Raw genomic sequence first — 22,604 nt, forward strand, 5'->3', positions numbered from 1 at the left:
TTCCTCAATATGCTCCTTCCTTGGGTAAAGGATCTTTATACCCTCTTCCTTCTCCCTTTGCTGGCAGAGCAGCTGTCGTGACGCTCAGTGAGTCAGAGCAGGCAATGTTGGTCCTGTAGGCTGAATTATGAATGACTAGGTTGCGTTTATAATTAATGTTGTCTTATATTTCATTAGACCAATAAAAAATATTGTTCAGTGCTTTGCAGCACTATTGGCTGAAAAGACTACTTATAGCCATTTCTGAATATTAAAATACTTCTGGATTTATTCCCATGAGTGATCCAGCCTGTCCTTGCTAGGACCGAATTCAGTGTTGGCAATCTTAAATCTTTTTTTTTTTTTTTTTTTTTTTTTTTTTTAAATCATCGTATATCATCATGTATCATCATGTATCATCATCATGTAATCTGTTTTGTTTTGTCACAAAAAACCCAGAATACGTGATGATGATGATGATGATGATGATGATGTTAATGATGCTGATGATTACTGCTTTTTACTGATGTATTTTACATTATATCATATTTATTTTAGACGGTCATAGAACAGTAGTTAACGGTACTAACAAGAACACGGTCTCCAAAAAAAAAACGTAAACTCCCGCCTTTACTTTATGATTCGCTGAGCCCCTCGTCAATCAAACCACTGCGTGCTCTAATTGGCCATCAGTCTCCTCCAAGGGATCGCTCTCTTTAAATGTTAGCAGGACTGTCGAGATTTGGTAGCGGAGTTCTCCGAAGTGTCTAAATTGAAATGAGCCCATCGCCATAGCCACTTTTAATGCTGGAAATGTATAGCAGTCGTCGCCTATGAGCAGATTTAGCCCAGAAGAGACACTCTGCAGTCATGGAATTGGAGGAGAAACCGAAATATGGTAATTATTTAAAGCCCTGAAGTGTGGCATGCTTCACTTCACTTATCCCAGGATAGCTACCACTCTGCGACTTTATAGCAGGCAACTCAGGTTCGTTTTGACGCAAGACAACAATATGCAGGTTATTGTAAGAGCACAAATATAATAACTGTAGTTTAAGAATATGTAGCTATATGTGTCTTGTTTTATTTTTTTCTTGCCGTAAATTGTTATGAACCAGTGGACTACTTTCTCTGTATACATATGCAAATCTACGCAGCTAAATATTAATTTTACTTTGGTTTCACTTCTGCGCGTAGAGGTACAGTGTACACAAAGAGCACTTGTGTTTACAGTACATATATTTTTAGCTGGCAGAAAGTACGTATTCGCTACAAAGTAGCTGCCTCGTTTATTGTAACGGTGTACAATGTCCCAGTTAATGTCGTGCTTGTCCAGTTGCTGCTACATTCCTCACATTGGCAACTGGAGCTTAGCAGACGCCCAGCAATGTATAGAGGATAGCTTACTAGAAAATACCTCCAGCATGTGAAGGGGTCTTATTTGTAACTGAATGCCTCCACCTTTGTTTTTCTCTGTTTCCACATGTGAAGTGCAATGCATAAAAGCAGCATCATAGTTCCGTATATTGCCACCCTGTGTGGTTTAGATAATGCCTTCGGAGGCGCAAATGCCCCTCATAAATGTGTTTTCATACTGCACACCCAGCTGTATGTTCAGATAAACAGCTTTGTGTTAAGCAACACAAAACAGAACTGCAATTACCACAGTGGGGAACATGTTTACTCTGGAAAGGCCTTGTCTTTCCTTTTACTTTGTGCATATTAATCATTGCTTTAAGTTTTCTAAAGAGAAATAAATGCTCACCATTCTCTTTCCTGAAACGTATTCAGTCATTGGTGGATGTTGTAATGCAGGGATGACTAACATCATGATGCACTTTGGTGGCTGATTCCCATCACTTCTCTGTGTACTGGCCTCTGTAATGTAGCATTTAGTGTTTTCCTCCCAAACCCTTTTCCACTCTGATAGCTACTTGATTGACACAACTATTAATTTGACTTGGTCCATATCGACACAAAGCAAGACAACAAACATGAGCGAAATGAGGAAATAGGTAATTGTGTTTGGTTTTATTGGAGACGTCACTAGTTAATTGGTTCCAAATTGAATCTGTGGTTTCAGAAAACAGCCTCAAGAAAGTTTTTAGTGAAGTACTGCTTTTTATGATATTAAATCACATGCACATTGATTTCTGTCTAGGGTATCATAAGAGCAGTGTGTTTTTCTGTTTTTAATCTCTACCTCCTTTCTGTTTCCATGCATTTCTGTTCAACACTTTCAGTCTAAGTTTATTTCTAACTGCATAATCTTAACATGCCTTTTCAGAGTAACATATTGGAGTAATTTCAGGCTGAGATAAATCCAGAACCCTCAATGACAGGATTTGAGGCAGCTATGCAGCCATGCCCCAGTGCAGATGAGGTGTAATTAAAGGCCATATTTAGGAGAGTAATTTGAAATCTGATCCTAAACCTAAGTGGCTTTCTTTCTGAAGTTTTACACAGTCTTAGCTTTTGAAATGTATTGTGTTTGTTTTCTGTTCACTTTCCATCCTATTTTTCCTCCAGAAACATCTCCGCAGCTACCCGTTTCCACTTAAATCTGCTTGATCATACCCGAACAAGTCAGAAGGGATCATGTGACTCTACTAACTGTCAGTGTGGTTCTGCCAACTCGCCCACAAGTCTGAAACACAAAAACAGCAGGGTGAGACTGGCTGATGGGTTATTACGGTCAGGGAAAATGAGTGTGGGAAGTAGAGATACAGATTTTGGATGTTGAAGCAGGACCACCCCAGAGAACCATTGTCTTTATCTGCTCTGTTAGTCAGTTCTTTAAATAGTGAGTTGCATCCCTGTTTATTTTGGCTGACCCTGCCTCCGTTATTGTGAGGGCTGTTCCTTTTATTCAGTGGCAGCTTTAACACTTATATTTTACACCAGTGTTCCTTGAAAGACTGATACTGTGCTTGAGAGCAGAGGTTTATTAATACACTACTTGCAATAGAAAAAGTTATCCTGTTTTATTTAAATGGGTGTTGTTAGTTTCACTTTTCATGTCTGGCTTACTGAAACAGCAACTCAGGGTGTATTTACATAGATGACTGTAAATGTATTTCATCAGAAGTGGAAGCAGAAGCCGTATGATGCTGTGAAGTCAGCAGGATCTCGAGATGTTGCACATTTTAAACTGAACTTGTGAGAAAGTTTATTTTAACACGACACCCAGGCTTGTAAAACATTATCTTGTGGATCTTGAGGGTAATCCCACTCTGTTTTATACCACAGATTTGTGTGTGACAGTGGCGCTGTTTCCTTTGTAGCACTATAAATAGATCAGAAGTTGGACCTAAATACTCCACTCCCTCTTACCGTAATGAAAGACATGTGGGAGACAGGCAGCAAGGGCAGCAGCTGTAACCTCACATGGTATAAAATTCTCCCTACTCAACTGTCTGGCCATGATATCACAGCCATCTTAGATATTGTCCTCAGTTTCTTAGCAATTTTTCATTTCCTTATTTTAACTTTCCCTGTGAATTTGTGCACTGATGGCCCTGAAAATGAGTAATTCTGAAAAACCACTTTTATGTGACTCCACAGATTTTATTTTGGAAAGTGGTAGCAAAAGAATAAAGCATAGAAACACAGGAATGTCAGTACTAGGTCAGGATAAGAGACAGGTCCAAAATAAATATTCTACCTTAGGAAGAAACCCTGCAGGCAAATTAATAAGGGACATGCTTTGGTTTCATGATGTCTGCTGTGAGTCACAGTTATTACAATAATTAAGTAAGATTCTGCAGCGTGATGCATTTAATTCCCTCTATATGGTCACGAAAAACATAGAAATGTCAATGAATTTGAAAGTTTTGGAAAAGTCGGGTAACTGTGTTTCACAAAAGTCTGTATAATAGTTTCAGTCAAAGGTTCAATGTGTACGTTCCTTGCTATACTTGCTAAGCTAATGACTGTCTTGAATGCTGCATCCTTCAATTACTCATGTCTGTGTTTCCATCTGCTCACTCATGAGTTCTGCAATAGGCTACTTCTGTTGTTTTCTGAGTGTCAGCACAGACTTTAAAGGAGTGATATTTAGCTTTTTTAAATGGAATTATGCATTTTAAAACATTTCCCTGTGGTCTACATAAACTGTAAATGCTATGCTTGGGTCTGAATTCTTCATTAATTAAACTCTACTGCCCCATCTTCAATCCTATTTTTGAATAATGACATGACACAGGTGGTTTTGAGCGCTGGCCCTTTAAATCCAAATGAGCCACTTCACGCCCCACCCCCTCCAGGTTGTTGACCATGCTTTCTGTTCCGTTCAGCCAATTGTGTTCGTTAATACAACTAACAACTGAACATTTTAGGTAATCGGCTCGAAGTTTGGACATATTTTCACTACAACCACTGCTGCTGATAAACAGTTATGGTGTACTCGGAGAAATGTTCGTCAGAAGTCTTGACCTTATATGTGCAGATGTTGTGATGTAACTAGTTATAAAACGTAACAACTTAAGCAGGAATTAAAACGGGTTGTAGAAATCCACTCGATTTTTGCCAGGATGAATGTAAAGATAGCTTTGCAGCACCTGAAGGGTTCAAATTCAAACTTTTTGAACTGTTATGGTCCCCAAATACACAAGTAAAGGTACCAAAGACCAAAGTGGGTTTAGCAAAATATTAACCCCTTCAACACAAACTTTTACATAACTATACAAGCACATGCACATCATACCCACCCAAAAACAGGCACACATAGGGAAATTCTCCTGTTCCAGAATCACAGTTCTAACAAGAAAGGCACTCAGAGAGCACACACCTCCGCCAAGACAGGTCTGCCCCCCCCAATCACCACCAAAATTTAATCATTTCTTCCTTGTGCCAGTATCAACATTTTCTGAAAACTTCATGAAAATCCGTCCATAACTTTTTGAGTTATCTTGCTAACAAACAAACAAACACGCACACACACAAAGCAAAGTGATCACAATACCTCCTGGCGGAGGTAATGAAGATCTGGAATGACTTCAATGACAGCTCACTGCCCCGTATGTGCTACATGTTAATCCTAAGCGCTGTGTGAATTAGCATGGGTAAAATGCATAGATTGCATTTCTCTGGGAATTATAAAGTAACCTTAACCTTTAATCACAGCACGCTTCTATTAAAATTAGAAACTGATTTCACATAGTATTGTTATGCATTTTTCTCTGCCAATTGGCGACCCAATATTATGTAGTCTGTTACCCATTTTGGGGCCTGATTCTGAGTTTGGAAAAGGTGTGTGAGATGATAAGTAAAACAATTAATGTATATACAATGGAAAGACATAAATGCATATGACATGCCTACCAGTGTTGAAGCGGATACAGAATGCAGCTAGTTCTTTGTAAGCTGTTCCCCATCTAAAAAGTAATTGTAAACAGTATGGCATTTCCCAATTAAATTAATCCTTATGTAGCAAATGTCATTTCTATTTCTAATGATGATGGGTTGTCTAGTTGCACAATGGTGGTTCAGGGGAATTAGATTAGATCCCTTGGAGAGTTTTTAACAGATTAAAACAGTTGCTCACTGCATCCGCAGTGCTTCCCATGTTACAAATAAAGGTTTTTAAGTTTTTTTCCTATTTAAAAAACACAACAGTGAGATTTTCTTCACCTTCTGCCACTCAGAGAGCTGTCCCGCATGTCAAACACACAGATCATATAGATTAGAATGAATCACACATGACGTGTAAACCACTACCTCACTTACCACTGTTTAGCAGTGAAAGGACAATAGACAGAGGCTGTTGTAATGTGTGTGTCATATAGAGTGTCATCATCCAGTCATGCTGAATTCCTCCAAAAACTAAAGCGCCTCTTTCTTAAGAAAAAAAACGTTCTTCTGTTTTGGAAATTACAGAAAAGCCAGGGCTAGCCATGAAACAAGAACAGAATGGATGGAAACTGGAAATTTTAGATCATTCAACAGACTGTTGTGTGTCAGCATCTGGGAAACAGATTTGGGTTTTTTTGTTTTGTTTTTTCCTGTGCACTAAGTTTAATGAATTCAAGAGTGTGTTTGTGTGGCGTATGGCTCAATGACATGGCCAAAACTGTTAACATGACAAAGGGTCCTGTCAATCAGTAACAGTAATTATCATGATAACTGTCAAATCATCGTTGCTTTCCAGTTTAATAGCTGAGTGAAAGTGTAAGGGAAAGGGCCAGAGGGTTATTTGTAGCTTTAAATTATTTGTTTGTAACACAACAAGATAAAAAGACATTAAAGATGTAAATAAGACAAAAAGCATTGTGAAAGATACAGCAAAGATCAGACTCAACAAGTCTGTAATAAAAGAAAAGATGCAACAGAATAAACAAGATGCTGCAAGGCAAAACAATGGAAATGATGCAACATGACAAAAAAGGATCAAAAAGCAACAAAACAAGCAACAAAAACAAATTAATGCAAATAAATATGAGAAAAGATGTGACAATTTCAAAGTATGCATAGGTGAAATTAAGGAAAAAGAAAAAACAACATTGAAATATTATACTGAAGAAAAATAAAGATAATATTAATCAGTGCAATATAAAATTCTATCACAATAAATATCCTTATTGTTTTCTCGCCCACAGAGAGGTTGATTCCTGCTAACAATACTTTAGAGCAAAATAATACTTTTAGAAACATTTCAATATTTTGCCATCTTGGTGGTAACCTACAGTTCTCAGACAAATGATACCCTGCACACCTGTATGTAATCCTCCTCCTCCTCCTCCTCCTCCTCTATAGATACTCAACAGGAAGCAACAATGTAGCCAGAATTCCTGCTTGTTTTCCCTAAACACGTTTCTGATAACGTCGAAGCAAATTTAAGCTGCACCCATTCCACATGTCCACGGCTCTTCCCTTGGCTATCTGTGGACAGAAGAACAGTAAAAAGGACTGAAAGAGAAAAAAAAAGAAAATCAGATTTCCTTTCAAAGTGGGAGGAGACGGGAGGGGATGCACAGGTTGAGCTCAGATTGGAAAGAGGCAGTTGTTTCAGGATAAACAGGACAAATGTGAGGTGGAGCCTATAGTTGCCCAGGCTCACTGCTATTCAGGGACAGGTTGAACTGGTTTCTCCCTTCACAGTACCTGTGCTTCTCCCGCTCTCAGCCATTTCCACCAGCAGAAAGAAGGGGAAGAGAAGTGAACCAGATAAAACAGCTGAAAAAAGCAGGTCGGCCAGAGTAAAAAAAAGGGGGTTCTACTTTACATTTCAACATTTGGCCCACAAAGGAATTTCAACATGCCTGAAGAGGGAGAATATTTTGGAAAGCATGGTAACTGCTCTTTTTGTTCTGTAATTATCTGAGAAATGTGCTTGTTAAGTGAGTCTCTGACAAGTGAATCTGCCTCACGGAGTGTAGTTTGTTCTGAGTGAAACTGGAGTTTTGGTATCGACACTGAGAGAAAATGGGTGTGTTTGTGTTGAACCTGCTACTGCTGATTGTACAGGTGTGTGGAGGCAGGGAGTTCTGTTTTTATCAGTTGTTTTTCCTCTTGTACAAATGTTGCTTAGCTGTAGATTATTACAGGATAGTGCAGATTAGAAAGGAGAGGCTGCTTTTATTCTGAAAGTACCACTGAGGAGCTTCACTGGTTGTGAATTTATTTGTTCACGAGGCCTCTGTTTTTAGGTCATGCAAATCCGTGGGTATTTCTATAAAAACTCGTATCCACCACATTTCTTTTTAGCCAAGAATAGCACCACAGAGAGGAACAACACTGACATCACACCATATATATGAAATACAATGCCTGTTCTCTTTCTAACAGGAAGCTGGTACTTCTCTAAGAGCTTGTCTAGTAAATGCTTGCTGTAGCATTATCCCTTCAGACCACATACATAATTGATATGCAAAGACGCCACAGAGAATATCATAGTCCTTTGTCCAGACTTAAAGGTGTCAGGATGCCACCTGCCAAACTGAAGCTGATTAGGAATTTAAGTAGAAAAATGCTCAGAATTACTTTTAAAGACACAATGTTTGCAGAGGAATTTAGGTTGGATATGAATGTGCAAGAGGAATTTGCTTAAAAAACATTTGCACCTGATGTTCCTGGCATAGTGACCTCAGATACCCTGCAGCAAACGTAACTATATGCATCAACCTGCAACGATTGATAGTACTAACAACTATTTACCGGAATAGTCAAAATATCAGCTGACATGATTTATTAAACAGAATTCATGATTGTACTGCCTTGTAACTATGTTTCTGCTTATTACAGAATAAAGAAGAAAAAACTTCTTTATTTCTTCTATGCTGATAAGTGTGCCTTTTTGGGTCTTGCCATAAATCAACCTGGAATTATTAGTAGAATAATAGCAGAAACTCTAAGTGATGTCATGTAAGCCCCCTCTAGTGGTTGTGTCTGCTTCGATAGTGCCTCATTCTTCATGGCTCTGCCTTTGCACAGTCACCAGGGAGGAATTTGTTGTGTTGTCAGGCGTGTCTGCCTTTAGGGAAAAAGTCGTTTGACGGAAGAAGAATGGGAGGAAAAAGGGGCTGTTTTTGGTTGTGAACTCAAATCACCCTCCCTATAGTAAAACAAATCTGCCACTGTGATTGTACCACTATGCACATTAAATCCCTTAGAAATTAGTATTTTAATGAACTGCTCAACTGATGATGGCACAATCTTGTCACTGTGGCATTGAATCAAAGATTGCATTAGAGCAGTGTCTATGCTGTGTTTTCTGCTGTCACAAGAGTTCACAGAGTGACGTTTTTCCCCTTTGTGTCTCTTAGGCGAACCAAGGAAGTATGACCCAAGTTTCAAAGGCCCAATCCAGAACAGGTGAGACAGACGTGTTTGTTTACCTCTGAGATGTAGGTTAGGGATGCACTAATCCAATACTGGTATCGTATATCGGTCCAATAATGACTCAAACAGCTGGACAAAATGTCCATTACATTGGCTTCAATACAGTTGTTGATCCATTCAAGAAGAGTATTTACGAAGGATCTGGTGTGTAAGTCATCATTTTTATAGTAATTCAGCAGTAACGTTATTTGTTTGTTACATTTTTTTCAAGTTAGAAAAACAGTGTTTAAAATCAAATTTGTCATATTTGTCTGCCCCTCAGGGACAAATACAGTGTGTTGAATTGAACTGAATTGAATGATGTTTATTTCTTAAGCAGTGGTATTGGATCAGTTCAGTCTCAGAACTAAAAAAGTTAAACTGGTGCATTCGTGTAGATACTACAAGAAGTTTCCCTCAACCTTCTAATCTCTGTCCATTCTAGGGGCTGCACAGACATTGCGTGCTGCATCCTGTTCATTGTTGCCATACTGGGGTATTTTGCAGTGGGAATACTCGGTAAGCACTGTCCTTTGGTTTATCTGTAGAATTACAAATCCCACATATATGAAATTCAAATATTCTTTTGTGAACTTTCCTTTTTTGGGGGGTCTTGCAGCCTGGTCCCAGGGTGACCCCAGGAAGGTGATCTATCCCACAGACAGTCGAGGGCAGTTCTGCGGGCAAGCTGGCACCCCACTTGAGTGAGTTTACACAGTACACCATACTGTTCCCGTTACTCTGCTCCTTATTTGCATTCATATTTGTTTGGGGTCAGATAGTAAAAATAAATCTCTCTCATGTGTTTCTTTCACTTCAATGGAAAAATATGATAAGGTCGAGGAACCTAAGGACTTCAAAGATACCCACAGTGCTATATGACTGCATCTAACTAGGATACGTACTGTAATTATGGGATGGTACATGATGATAACGTCTGTCTGCTCTGGTAAAACTACAATGACATCACTATTATTGTTGGTCATGTTGATCATTTGTTTTTGTTAAAGGTTAGATGTTGCATGACTTTTTGCTGATGTTGCTGCTGCAGTGAGTTTTGAGATGGCATTGTCTCCTTTTATTTGGTCCTGTACACTGTAGGAGTACAGGGCCAAATGAAGCACCTCATCATGGCCTCCATCATTGATTATATATAAAGATGGACCTACTAACACTATGTATCAAAAGTGAACAAAGTCTTGAGGAGGTCACCCACTGGTTTGTGGGCAGCCTTTCAGAAGTGTAAAGTTGCCCTGTCTGCTGCTGTTGACAAATCTGTTGCCGTTTGGTTCCATTATGCACCTCCTCACCTCTTAACATTACTTTGTTGCACCACTGCTGCTACTGTAAATAGACTGACATGTACACTTTATATTTTGCTACAGTTGATTCTTTAACCCGCTTATTTATTCTTATCGTATTTTTACCACTTTTTTTTTTTTTTAATGCATGGCATTTAACCAGGTGAGAGAGAAACAGCATACCAATTCTCCTTATGTTCTGTGCATCTAGTGAACTGAAAATAAAGAATATTTGAATCTTGAAGTTTGACATTTTGGCCATCAGTATCTTGTGTGCAGCTGGGAAGAGTGAGGGATGAAACTCACCAAGCTCATTCTCTAAAAACACTGACTACATCAGTTGTTTTGTTAAAAGCCAAGTAATTTGAGCTGCATAAATGCACTAGTTGGTACACTAGCCGATTAGCCATTGTGGTGCAGTTTTACACAGTGGGTGGAAACACCATCATCTTCTGGTGTCTTTGGAAGCTACTTTGATACTTTGGGATCATTTCACTCCGAAACTATTCTGAGCCAAAAACTATTCTTCTCCACTAAATTTCCTTCCTCTAACCACTTGTGTATTTCCCTGTGCATGGTTTTCTGCCTTTTAATAGGAACAAGCCATATTTGTTCTACTTCAACATCATGAAATGTGCCAGTCCCATGGTGCTGCTGGAGTTTCAGTGTCCTACCACACAGGTGTGATGTCCGGTCGTCTTTTATAGTCTTCCTGATGCTGATTAAAAATCAGCATACTCTAAAATAGTCATATCTTGGCATTCATTTTGTTTTCCCCATTACATTGTTCTCCTCTACTTATACATGTTGCAGTCTGATGATAAATGTTTCCTCATTTTTAGATGTGTGTGGAGAAGTGCCCAGAAAAATTCATGACATTAGTCAAAGCCTATGTCAACAGAAATGACTTTGACTATTACAGGAAATACTGCAAGGAAGGGGTAACCAATTCAATGGTAAGTTTAGGACTGGCATTTGGCCTTGTTTGGTACCTATTTCACCAGATTAGATCATCAAAGTCTTCTCAAGCACATTTTGATCTATTTGAGCTGTACTGTGTTTCAGGGCGTACCGCAAATCCTAAAGGAAGGTCTCTGTCCTGCCATGCTGACCCCCAGCTTACCCTGTGAGTCGTCCTTAATATAGAATGCTCTTTGCACACAGTCACTGATGGTATTTGTGACATAAAGCTTTCTAACTTTTTTTTTTTCTCTTGCTTTCTTCCAGTCACCCGTAGATGCTTTCCAGCTTTGGGCCAGAAAGGAGGGGTGGTAACTGTGGGAAACATCACTCACTTTGAAGACGGAATTGGAAACATCAGAGAAGCTAAGGATCTTGTGGACGGTGTCAAGTGAGTGTTGGAACTGTGGTCACTCAGAATAATGTGATGTATGGCTTGGCAATAAAACAATCTGGAAATAGGATTGTGACTTAATGTATGTGGATAATAATGAGAAGCTGTGGATGTATCTAATCCTACCACACAGTGCTTATCAGCTTGACACCAGCCAATCAGTCAGACATGTTTGGATTTCATGCCAAAGTACACAACCTTGTCATGCGCCAAAACATTTCAAGGGTGGAATTTTATTAAGTCGTGTCAGAGTTTGACGCAGACCAGCAACATAGTGGTGTAGTTTTGATCTACCACCAACAAGGATTTCATGGAGCATTCAGGCGTATTCTGTAAACTAAGAAATATTTAGTTGACTGCACACCAAATTTGTTTAAAATGGAAAAGTTTGCTTATTGTTGATTGTTTACATCTACCTTTCCAACACCTTAATCACAGACCTGTTGTGTTCGGTCACCATTTGACAGACTAAAATGCATAATAATGATAATATATCGGAATTCCTGATTAAAATAGAAGAGCATGCTACATCCTACATCCTACATCAGTTCTCGTTGTCGAAGTAAACCAAAAGGAATATTCCTTGGCAAATACGAGACTTTCAAGAGCCAGTGAAAATGTATTTTTGCATCTGTTACTTGGTGACTAGTATGTCACTGAGTAGCTAACATTTGGTGTTAAAAATGCTTGTTAACATAACCTTGCTTGCCATGGTTAATATGGCAATATCTATGTATTTAATTGACTCTGTTTTTACTGTGCTCTTACTCTTTTATTGTTTCTGTGTTGTCAAGCATTTTGATTGAATGTGCTTTATAAATAAAATGTATCATTACCTCTGTCATACCTCCATCATTTTCAGGAAATGTTGATACTGGCACAAGGAACAAATGATTAAATTTTGGTGGTGATCTGTGTGTGTGTGTGTGGGGGGGGGGGGGGGGGGGATTTTTGTCTGTCTGTTGGTCTGTTAGCAAGATAACAAGATAACTCAAAAAGTTATGGATGGATTATGATGAAATTTTCAGGAAATGTTGATACTGGCACAAGGAACAAATGATTAAATTTTGGTGGTGATTGGGGAGGGGGACTGATCTACATTGGCTGAGGTCTGCGCTCTCTGAGTGCTTTCCTAGTTATTATTGTTATCATTATATTTTGACATCCCTTCTGCAACTCAAGAGCATGTCCTTAATGCTAATTAAACAGCAGTGAATTTTTTTACATGCTATTTTCATGGTGGACAAACCACTAAAAAATGCATGTAGTGTAAAAACATTTTGACATTGTTGAAATTCATGATTTTATTTTTGTTCATCCCAGAAAGACCCCAAATTTCTCTTTTGGTCTCAAACTGAAAAAGTTAGTGATCCCCTTGTCTAGATATATAGATATATATCTGTCATTTACGTGGAGCGTAAAAATGTGGGCCATCTTAATGTTTTAAAGTTGAATGGTCCAGTTTGTAAGATATAGGGAGATTGAGGATTATTAAATCATTTGTAGTGACATGCAAAAAATACCATGATCATGTTTTGCTACCTGTTATTTTGCTATATTACTGATCCCTAATGTGAAGGTTCACACATATTGAAAATAGTTTCTCTGACCTGTCCCAGCCTGTCACGGATTTGACCAATATTACCTGAACCAGAATTTCCACTGTGTAAATAAACGTGAATCTTTCCACAGGAATGCCACTGTTGTCATTGAAGCTCGGCAGGTAGTCATGAAAATTTTTGAGGATTATACACAGTCCTGGTACTGGATCCTGATGTAAGTCACGCATTTGTGTTTTGCAAACATACTTCTTGCTGCTCATTCACCTTAGTGCAGTTTATCAGGGAGAAATGTAAACATCACAGCTCAGTCTCTGTGCTTCCCTTTTCTTGTCACACCCTGAACCCTCTGTAGAGGCTTGGTTATTGCTATGCTCACCAGCCTGCTCTTCATCGTCCTCCTGCGCTTCCTGGCTGGGATCATGGTCTGGATCATGATTGCATTGGTGATACTGGTCATAGGATATGGTAGGGGTCACAGCACCTGAAAATTTGTCAATATTGTGTTCTGCACTTGAGCATTTGCCCACAGTAGAAGCTACACTGCTGCCCATTTAAAAGTGCTATTACTTGAACAAACTATTTGTTCTTGCATTTTCTTTCTAAATATCTCATGTTTTCCTGTTTTGTTGTTATTCATTAGGTATCTTCCACTGCTACATGGAGTATGCAGCCCTGAAAGGAGAGCCAGGCGCTAATGTAACTCTACAAGAACTGGGCTTCCAGACAGACTTCACAGTCTACCTTCAGATCAGACAGACGTGGCTGGCCTTCAGTCAGTGCACAACAAACGCAGGCATGTTGCTAAAAATGAGAAGCTTTACAGTGTTACTTACTCTGCTATCCTTCTTCTTTAGTGATTATCTTGGCCATTGTGGAGGTGATCATCATCCTACTACTTATATTCCTCAGGAAGAGGATCCTCATTGCCATCGCACTTATCAAAGAAGCCAGCAGGTCAGCCATGAGAGGATCAGTTGAAGGAAAATACAAAAACAAATCAATACACTTCTGGTGTTAAACTGTCCTGACTTTCAGTATAAATCAATAATCATTGTAGTGGATGATCTGTCAAACTAGGTGTAGGTGAATTTGTCAAAATAGTTTTTTGGGCTTGAATGTTTTGAACTAAATGATGCCATTGTTGATTTGGCAGAGCCATTGGCCATGTGATGTGTTCACTTGTCTACCCACTCTTCACTTTCTTCCTCCTGGTCATTGTGATCGCCTACTGGGCAGTTACTGCTGTGTATCCTTTCAATAGTCAAAGAGTACGCCATTAAAACCCTTATGTCACCATTGGACTGATGTGTGACCATTATGACAATATAAGCAGAAAAATTTGTGTCATGTATGTATTGAATTATTAGGGATGATGCATTTAATGTAGTTTATGTTCAAGACATGCATGAAATCTGATGTGATTGTTTAATAATTATCATCCTTCGTCCCCAGTTAGGCTTGTGCGCCTACAAGCTACAAACATGATCAAAATGTATGTATTTTCTTTCATAAAAACACAGTACATTACAGAAAAGTGCAATATTTTTACAGTTAACTAAAAATGGTTACAGCTCAGTTTTTGCTTTTAGCTAGCCTTTTCATTTTTGTTGTAAAGGTTTAATTGTTTTTTTTTGGTTGTTGTTTTTTTTTTAATTTTATTGATTTTATTTCACTTCACCGTTTTCCATTCACCATGCTCCTACTTATTCTGTCACTATAGTGTCTTCAGATTTATCTGGAAAAATGCTCTGTCAAAACTGTTTGTATTTGAAGACTGGTTTGAGAAAACAAAAGTGAGTGAAGCTCTCTACACTAAATAGATTGTATCTCCTCAGAATGTGACAAGTGACAGCTTGATTGTATAATGAGCAACTTGGCAGAGTGGCCAAGAGTAAAACCCTGAATCCCTGATGTCTTGGAGACCTTGTAATTCCCAAAAGCATCTGCCAAATGTCCTTGACAGTACAAATCAGTTTCTTGTCTACCTCAAATGAACCAGTCTACAAAGTTTTCAATGAGACACTATGTGAACACTCAAGAGCCACTTGTGAACCAGCGGTAAGGTCCTATTTTCATTCCTGTTGTAACCTTTAGGCTAAGGTAAGCTACCTTTACATGGAGTCTGTTTAGTGCAGAGAAATAATAGAGGTGAATTTCCAGGAAGGACAGAAACATAGCAGTAACTAAACAAAGTTGGGTCAGTAGATGAAAAAGCTTTTTTTTTTCTTTAAGATTTTGAAATATTTATGGAGTGTCAAAGGATATACTGTTCAAATAAATGATAAAGAAAATAAACAAATCCAGAAAAGTTGAAATAAGAAACTACTTCTCAGATATTTCTGGAAGATAAGATATTTAACAGCAGAGGGACATGTTAAAATAGCCTTCTCTTCTGATTAAATGCTTCAGGCATGATGATCACTTTATTCAGAGTCCATTTAAACAGTTCAGTCAGATCCTTTAATTTGAAGAATTTCAAATAGGCTGAATAAATATTGTCCATGTAAACATTGCCACAGCCTCTGCTCAGATGTGTTCCTTGCATTAACTGGATCTCTCTGGTTCTGATCCAGAACTATTCTATCAGTCCAATGAAAGCTCAGTGTCCAGACTCCGAGTGCCTTTTTGCTTTCTATGGTGGAGAGACCGTTTATCACAAATACCTGATCGGACTGCAGTTCTACAATGTGTTCCTCTTCTTCTGGTGCGCCAACTTTGTCACGGCTCTGGGGCAGATGACCTTGGCTGGGGCCTTTGCCTCTTACTACTGGGCATTTGTCAAACCAGATGACATGCCCGCCTTCCCAGTGTTCTCTGCCCTTGGGAGATCTCTCAGGTATGCATGTGTGAAAACAGTGTGACATAATCTCACATTTGTTGCACTTTGAAGCTGCTATTTTCAAATCCTGTGTATCTGTGTGTTTTAGGTATCATACAGGAACTCTGGCGTTCGGCTCCCTCATCCTGTCAATCATTCAGATCATCAGAGTTCTGCTGGAGTATCTGGACCACAAGCTTAAAGGTATGAGACTATTGTGAAGTACAAAATAATGTAGATTTCCAAGGATGAAAGTATGGCTGCATCATTTCATCATCATGATGTGTGTGTATGGGTAATTATTATGGTGACTACTGACCATGGTGACATGCGTAGGTAACCTGTTAAACCCTGGGCTGTTTGTTTCTAGGTGAAATAATTTCAATGTAACACAAAACAATTGATTAGCTGATAGCAGAGGCTTCATTTATGTAAAACCAGTCATCAGAAAACAGCAAAGGCAAGACAAAATTTGTAATTATCGCATCATAATGCAGCCTTTAGTATTATTGTCTTCAGGTCACTCAGTGAGTTTTGGCTGTAGAGAAATAATACTTGTACTGTTGGATGTGCTTAGTGGCAGCTTAGCAGTGCAAACTACCATGATAATATGGTCTTTTGTTTTATGAAATTATCAATAATATACGATGGTTTTGGCTTGTGGGCTTGTTTTAGATATTTGCCCATTTAAGTGCTTGTTTGAATTGTGTTCTGTTTTCCAGTAATTGCTTTTGTTGATGTTCTCCTGGTTACAAGAAAGTATAGCATGTGTATATTGCTACAAGAATCTCATAGCATTACTATGGCAACAGAGACAGAACTGGGGGCAGCTGGGTTTAAGAGGGCACTTAAGACAAAATAACCCAAACGCAACCAAAGATTGGTGATGAGCAAGAGACAAAAAACTGAAAAGAAATATTTGACTGCAAAAAGTCAATCTTCTGCAAGTATTTCAGCTACAGAAAGGATTATTTACAGTAAACAGGTGCTTTATTGACAGTGTTTTCATGGTGAGCAGCTAGTGATTGAAATGACCTTATTTTCCCTCTAAAACCACTCCAAAAATAGTCCTCACTTGCTTTTGTGTTTGAGAGTAAATGTAAAGTCTTCAGAGTAAAAAAATTCTTAGCTCAAGCCGATTTTCAGAGACAGACAGACAGTCTTTATTGATCCTAATCTGGATAATTTAACAGTAAGGTACAATAATAAACTGTAATGTGCAAGTAAAATGTAACATTCTAAATTTGTAACTTTCCTTTTTAGTAGGACAAATTAACCTCAACAAATTCAAAGAGCAAAGGTTTGACTTGTCTATGGTGTCAGATACTCACCTCTCTCTCAATCATGGTATCATTTACAGGAGCCCAAAATAAATTTGCCAAGTTCTTGTTGTGCTGTCTGAAGTGTTGTTTCTGGTGTTTGGAGAAATTCATCAAGTTCCTCAACAGAAACGCTTATATTATGGTATGTGCCTTGTCTTTGACTCCAAACTCAACCCTGTTATTATATTAAATACAACAAATTTAGTGTGAGTATTTGAGTAATGTCTGCCTTTGACCTGAAGGTGGCGATTTATGGCAAAAACTTCTGCACCTCTGCCAGAGATGCCTTCTTCCTCCTTCTGAGGAACATGATCAGGTGATTGTGAATCTTGTGTATCTGTGATGTTTGGCAGAATTGTTACTGATTAGGATCAAGTCTTAACGTGAGTCTTTAAATCCCTCAGGGTGGCCGTCTTGGACAAAGTGACAGATTTCCTCTTGTTTTTGGGCAAACTGCTAATTGTTGGGCTTGTGGGTAAGTCTGTTTATTCACTCACACACTTTATTCACTTTATTCACCTTATATTTTAGAAAATGACAAGGGTTAATTAATATTCGACTTTACTCCACAGGGGTCTTTGCCTTCTTCTTCTTCTCTGGGAGAGTGAGGGCCTTTGAGAACACGGCTCCCAGTCTCCACTACTACTGGGTACCCATCCTGGTGAGGCCTTTTTTCCTTCTGAAAACAGTAGACATAGAATATATATGGATTTGTGCCATTTCATGATCTATTCTGTGACTTGTGTATGAATGGTTGTTGTCCTCATTAGACTGTGGTGATTGGTTCGTACCTCATCGCCCATGGATTCTTCAGTGTGTACGCCATGTGTGTGGACACTCTGTTCCTCTGTTTCTGTAAGTTGCCCCTCCTCAGAGATTGTGACATCAGTTTGTATCTCATAATAATAATAATAATAATAATAATAATAATAAAGTTCATTTGTATAGCACTTATTACACAAAGAATTCACTAAGTGCGTTACAATACAATCAGAAGTAAAATACATAGGCAAAAAAACACACAGCTACAGACACAGGCATAAAAACATACAGCTAGATACACAGGCATAAAAACACAAGGAAATCATCATAAAATCCACACCTAACTAAAAGCCTGTCTAAACAAGAAGGTCTTATATCTGTGGACTTAGGGCTGTGAAATATGTATTATGATGTGTAAAGATATAGGAAGTAACAGTTGCTCTATAGGGGGTATTGGGGGTATTGTTAGAGACACCTCCCACCCCTTCAACAAACTGTTTTCCCCCCTGCCCTCAGGGAAACGCTTCCGGAGCCTGAGGTACAAAACTACCAGATTTTTAAATAGTTTTTATCCAACAGCCATAAGACTGCTTAACAAAAGTTGAGGGGGTGCAGTGCAATACAGAATCGTGCAATAGTGACCATCGTGCAATATTTTTTTTTTTTTTTACCTTTACTAACTTATTTATTTATTTATTTTATTTTAGTGCAGTTTTTAATATTTTATCATATATATGGGTTGTTTTTAGTTGGTGTTTTTAGGATTTTTTTTCAGTGTTTTTATTTTGTGCTGTGCATTTTGCTATTCTGTTCTGTAACAGCATCTGGGATGTTTTTATTGAATGACAATTAATAAATCTGAATCTGAATCTCTATATGTAGGAGAAGTAGAATTAACGTTGTAAGGGCGAACAGGCAATTATGCTACGAGGCTAATGATTTAAGTCATATTTTTGGCCATATTGTGATATCTGTGTAACTGTACTCTCCTAACACTGCTGCTTCATTTTCATCAGTGGCTATGACTTGAAAAAAAAATGCCTTGAACGCTGTACATGGTGATTGGTTAAATTCTGGCAGCACAAGTGTTTAGTCAGTCTACTTTAATCTGCAGGAGTTTGACATAAAATAATTCTGCACAGTGGAATTTCTTGTCACACTTTCCATGTCTCAACGTACAACTGAATATTTACCAACTTAAAACATACTAATGTTCTTTAGTATTCAGGTTAAATATATTTAGATATGTCTTTTGTCTATAGTGTTCACCCCTTTATGGACTTCCACATTAGAAAATGATACATTTTGAGCAGAGACAAATTAATCGATTCAAAGTCTTCTGATCAACTACATTAAGGCTTTCCACCAACATGAATCCTCACTTTGCTTCTGGTGTTTGGCTGTCACTAATTCTAATCTGCATGAATATAATGTGCCACAGTTTCTCTGTTCTCTATTTCATAATAACAGTCTGTGGCGTACAGCAAATTAACCTGGAGGGTGAAGCTGAAATGCCTGTGGGTGCCTTTGCTTGCTTGCTATTTGACTTTCTTTCTCTTTTTTTGTCTCTCTCTTCCTTTTCTTCCTCACTTCCCACAATCACTTCTTACTGACCCTGTAACACCATTCGTATACCTTGATTTCCCATATTTATTTTCTGATTCATCCATACACAAAAATACACATACACCCACAAGGTGAAGACCTGGAGCGCAATGACGGCTCAGCTGCAAGGCCTTATTTTATGTCCTCAAGTCTCCATGAGATTCTGTGGAAGAACCAGGCGGAGGATCAGCCTTCATCTTCTGCTCAGCCACAGGATGATGATGATGATGAAGACATTCGGTCGAAACGGCAGCAGCAGGAGGAGGGCGCAGACTAACTATGATCACACATTGTTCAGACTGTTTATACCACGATGGACATGACAAAAATCCATAGGAGTTTAAGATATCATAAATTATGGCTGTAATGAGCTGATACTTTATTGCTCATCAAGAACGTCTCCTCTGCACTTAAATCCACTCACACTGAGACTGATTGTAGTCTCAGCTACACAACACCACGCCTTAATGTGGCAGAAATTCCAAATTTTAAGAGGACTTAAACACATACACAATTCCCTGAGGGTTACAGACTGTCTTTATTCACAGCAAACTGGAGCATAGTTTTTCTTCTACCTTGTATCTGATTCAACACAAGAAAACATTGCAAATTGATGTTATACAGTAGATTTGTTTTGCTAAGTGAACATTGACCATGTTTCTAGCAACAATGTGGGTCATTGTTTGCATGGTGAAGGCAGTAAGATGTAGTTCTAGTGTCTGTAATTGTTTGATAGTGGTTTTGATTATGTTAAAACCTGCCCAGTTGAATGTCTGGAAATAATCTGAATGAGTACACTGTGGTAAACAGACATGACACAGAGGTAACTCTGTTTTTGCCTTTTTAATAGTTCTTCTCACTGCCACTGGCCAATAGAAACTTGAAGCCGTTCATGTGCCTAATTTACAGTGTTAATATTGGTCCGTTTGCACTTTAAACTTTTGAGGGAAACCAGTTGTTATAGTTTGTACAGTCAGAACCACATGATCATGAATGCTTCTTCATTAATATCAATGCACTTTAAGTTGTGTTCACGCTAAACTATAACAGATTTTTATGTGTGGATGAGTAATTTCTTAAGGTTATTTGCTTTGTTGTTTGTTAGGTCTCAGTAAAACATTATGAGATTCAGACCCTTTGGAAATTGTATGTGCCAGTGTAAGTGCTTTAATAAACAGTATTTAAGACATGTTTCAATGACAAAAAACAGGACAAGGACTGGTGTTTTTTTTAAAATGTTTTTAATATTATATTAATATTTCTATAGGAATTTTTTTCCTGCAAAATTTTAAGATGCCCGTTCGGCCAACTTGTGTGGTGCTAGCTGTAAATGCTAACTCTGCTGTGAAGGCTGCAGATTTCACAGCTGTACACAAACTGCAAAAAATAGCCTGGTTTCATGTATTTTCTGTCTTTCTATCTGCAGTGGAGGACCTTGAGAGAAACGATGGCAGTGCAGAGAGGCCATACCTGATGCCTGAGAGCCTCCGCAAAATTCTGAACAAGAAGAACAAGAACCAGCCGGCAGAGTAGAATACTATTAACTTAATTTAGGCAACACTGTGGGCTACAAGCAAGAACTTAATGCCATGGGTCACCGGGAGCCTACAGGTGACAATCAGAAGTGTCATTCCTTGTGTTGTTACCAAAGACCTTTCACTGTCCCACCAGCATGTCAACACTACAGTGTGTCAGTGTGAAATGTAGAAACACCAAACCTATTTTGTATGGTCACAAGTATACAACTTGGACAGAAGAGGAAGCTTTTGCATATTGTTAATTTATAATTTGAACACAGTTAACATGCAAACTGGTGTTTAGCCGGTTGTATATTTTTATAAAGAAGTGTCATAATTTTATTACCTCCGCCAAGGAGGTTATGTTTTTGCCAGGGTTTGTTTGTTTGTTTGTCTGTCTGTTTGTTTGTTTGTCTGTCCGTTAGTGTGCAACATAACTCAAAATGTTATGGACAGATTTGGATGAAATTTTCAGGGTTTGTTGGAAATGGGATGAGGAAGAAATGATTAAATTTTGGTGGTGATCGGGGGTGGGGGGGCCCACGGGGGGGGCCACTGATCGTTAGTGTGCAACATAACTCAAAAAGTTACGGACAGATTTGGATGAAATTTTCAGGGTTTGTTGGAAATGGGATAAGGAAGAAATGATTACATTTTGGTGGTGATCGGGGGTGGGGGGGGCCCACGGGGGGGGGGCACTGATCAGCCTTGGCGGAGGTCTGCGCTCTCCGAGTGCTTCTAGTTATTATTGTTACATGAAGGTTAGTTATAAAGTTGTTAAAACAATATTTGCGGTTCATCAAAATTTTTATAACGTGTAATCTTATCTAATATTGTGCTTATTGTCATAGCTTAAATAACAATAATATTTGCTTTTGTTACCAAAGCCATTAAACAGTTTTTTGTATGTAGTCAAGGCCTTATCTTCATTTATGTAAATAAGTTGTCGAGTAACTATTATAAACCACATTACGGATGGAGACAGAAAAAGGAAAAAGGCTAAATTGAAGTCACTGATGCTTTTGGTTGTTTTTTTGTTTGTTTGTTTTTTGGTGCTTATGTTTGTGGAGTTAAAGCGATTACATTTTTGAAATAAAACAAAGTTTTTTACATGGCTGTTTTAGACTGTCATTCATTTATCAAATTATTTTAACCTTAAATTCTTTTTAAGCTTTTGTCTTAATCTGTAAGTATTCAGCTGTCAATCACCATACAGACTGATGCAACTGTCTTTGAGGAATGCAGTAATGTTGAGTAATGAGATGACTGTAATAAAAAATTGAAGTTCACAATGAAACAATCATCCCTCAAGGTCCATTTATAGAAGCATTTAATCATGAAATAAAACATGTAAAATGCTCATGCCAAACCTTACTTCCACAGAGATGATACCAGTAATTAATCAAGATAATGGTCACATCTGTTAATCATGTCCACAAAGACCAGAAATTGGGAAAAGAAAGGAGGGGAAAAAGCTTTTTATAATATTTAATAATTGTCTTATGCATACATCGATCAGCTATAACCTTATGACCATTGACGGGTAACATGGTGAAAATGTGGATCA

At 38.3% G+C, this 22,604-nt stretch overlaps 1 protein-coding gene across 4 annotated transcripts; it reads left to right on the forward strand.

Annotated features, from left to right (window-relative positions):
- The first annotated feature begins 714 nt into the window (after positions 1 to 714).
- On the forward strand, positions 715 to 21,359 carry LOC115423430 (choline transporter-like protein 2). 4 transcript variants are annotated; one of them, XM_030140235.1, is made up of 22 exons: positions 715 to 877; positions 8,742 to 8,790; positions 9,242 to 9,315; positions 9,416 to 9,500; positions 10,694 to 10,778; positions 10,940 to 11,053; positions 11,163 to 11,223; positions 11,325 to 11,448; positions 13,144 to 13,227; positions 13,366 to 13,478; positions 13,654 to 13,785; positions 13,868 to 13,967; positions 14,167 to 14,259; positions 14,987 to 15,071; positions 15,587 to 15,849; positions 15,941 to 16,035; positions 17,192 to 17,295; positions 17,396 to 17,469; positions 17,558 to 17,628; positions 17,726 to 17,814; positions 17,924 to 18,008; positions 20,947 to 21,359. In XM_030140235.1, exons 1-22 carry the CDS (start codon positions 850 to 852, stop codon positions 21,051 to 21,053), a joined length of 2,115 nt encoding a protein of 704 aa, XP_029996095.1. In that variant the 5' UTR covers positions 715 to 849; the 3' UTR covers positions 21,054 to 21,359. The 4 variants fall into 4 exon arrangements, with proteins under 4 accessions (XP_029996095.1, XP_029996093.1, XP_029996092.1 ...); XM_030140233.1 differs by lacking the exon at positions 20,947 to 21,359 and adding an exon at positions 19,613 to 20,900; XM_030140232.1 differs by lacking the exons at positions 715 to 877; positions 20,947 to 21,359 and adding exons at positions 7,062 to 7,268; positions 19,613 to 20,900.
- Positions 21,360 to 22,604: the final 1,245 nt, after the last annotated feature.

Source organism: Sphaeramia orbicularis, chromosome 8 (assembly GCF_902148855.1).
Source record: "Sphaeramia orbicularis chromosome 8, fSphaOr1.1, whole genome shotgun sequence".
In the NCBI taxonomy this organism is placed as follows: domain Eukaryota; kingdom Metazoa; phylum Chordata; class Actinopteri; order Kurtiformes; family Apogonidae; genus Sphaeramia; species Sphaeramia orbicularis.